Below are 1246 nucleotides of genomic sequence, written 5' to 3'. Positions count from 1 at the left end.
ACCTTTTGCAGGACTACTGATATGCAATGAACATCAAAATGGCGCCCCGGAAAAGAGAACCACATCTGGTGCTTACGCTATCACCGATACGGGCTTAACTCAGCGCTCTTCAGATCATCAGTTATACATTCAAAGGCAAACTAAACTAATATACATGCGAAAAGTAATAACAACACAGGCGCGGCATGCCGAAGTAACTGGTTGATTCATATACGGCTTTGAAATGTTACAAGACGACCGAGTAACTATAATTATTGAGAGAGCAATATGCACATCCTCAAAAAAAAAATTACTCTAGCAAAGAAGGACACGCGCGCGATCACTTGGGGATAAGCAGGCGGACGAGATCGCAGGCGACATCGCAGCGCTCCGTCATCTGGCGATCGATATCGGTGACGGGGGACCTTTTGCCGATCCCCTTGAATGCATTCTCGCACACATCGCCGGCATCCTTAGCGCCCGAGATGAGCTTCCACGCGCCAGTGTAGTCCCCAGAGTCGAACCATGGGCGAGCGTCGATGCCAAGGTCACTGGCGGCTTTCCCGTAGGCCCCGAAGCAGACGCCGAGCAGCGCATCTCCCTCGGGAGTGCCCTGGCTATTCTTGGCCGCTTTCTCGATGACCTCGCCGTTGTGGTCGGCGGTGTCGGTGGCGATCTGCAGCGCGATGCTGGCGAGGTCGTGCTCGGTGGATGCCTTGGCGCTCCGTGGGTCGGCTCTCAGCACGGCCACGCATTGGGATGGGTTTTTGGTCTTCTTGCATGTGTTGGAGATGAAGCCAACGTCAGCGTGGGCGGTGAACACGGCGGCAAGCATGACGAGAACCATAGCCACGGACATCGTCGCTGCCCTCGCCATTGTGCTGGTATGCAGTTTTGCGCTTCTTATGTTGGTGCAGTCCAGGGCAACTCACATGTATATGGACGCCGCACGGGAGAAAATCCTTGTGATATATGATCCTCCTTAATTACACTATATCAATTCCTTTTGTTTGCTGGAATGTACTAATACAGTACCAAATCAAATTACTAATGAAGGATACGAGTAAATCATATGAGTAAATGAAGGATCAATCAACAAGAATACCAGCAAATAAAAATGCTACTTACTATTATTAAACGAATAAGTATCAATCTATCTAGGGACTTTTTTTTGATAATTCGGCAAGAGCTTCACAATGTTGCCACTGCCAAATCTGAAGCATAGCATAATATGGCATCCGAGTTAAATCTGGCAAAAGCTCTACAA

General features: G+C 49.0%; 1 protein-coding gene across 1 annotated transcript; it reads right to left on the bottom strand.

Moving 5' to 3' along the window:
- Positions 1 to 319: 319 nt before the first annotated feature.
- On the bottom strand, positions 320 to 856 carry LOC124662898 (pectinesterase inhibitor-like). The gene has a single exon (XM_047200679.1). It carries the CDS (start codon positions 854 to 856, stop codon positions 320 to 322), a length of 537 nt encoding a protein of 178 aa, XP_047056635.1.
- Positions 857 to 1246: the final 390 nt, after the last annotated feature.

The sequence above is a fragment of the Lolium rigidum genome, chromosome 6 (assembly GCF_022539505.1).
Source record: "Lolium rigidum isolate FL_2022 chromosome 6, APGP_CSIRO_Lrig_0.1, whole genome shotgun sequence".
Taxonomy (NCBI): Eukaryota; Viridiplantae; Streptophyta; class Magnoliopsida; order Poales; family Poaceae; genus Lolium; species Lolium rigidum.
This window is presented reverse-complemented; position numbering and strand designations above follow the sequence as displayed.

Excerpts from the sequence above, each read along its gene's own strand:
- LOC124662898 (XM_047200679.1), bottom strand. The coding sequence starts at position 856 with ATGGCGAGGGCAGCGACGATGTCCGTGGCTATGGTTCTCGTCATGCTT.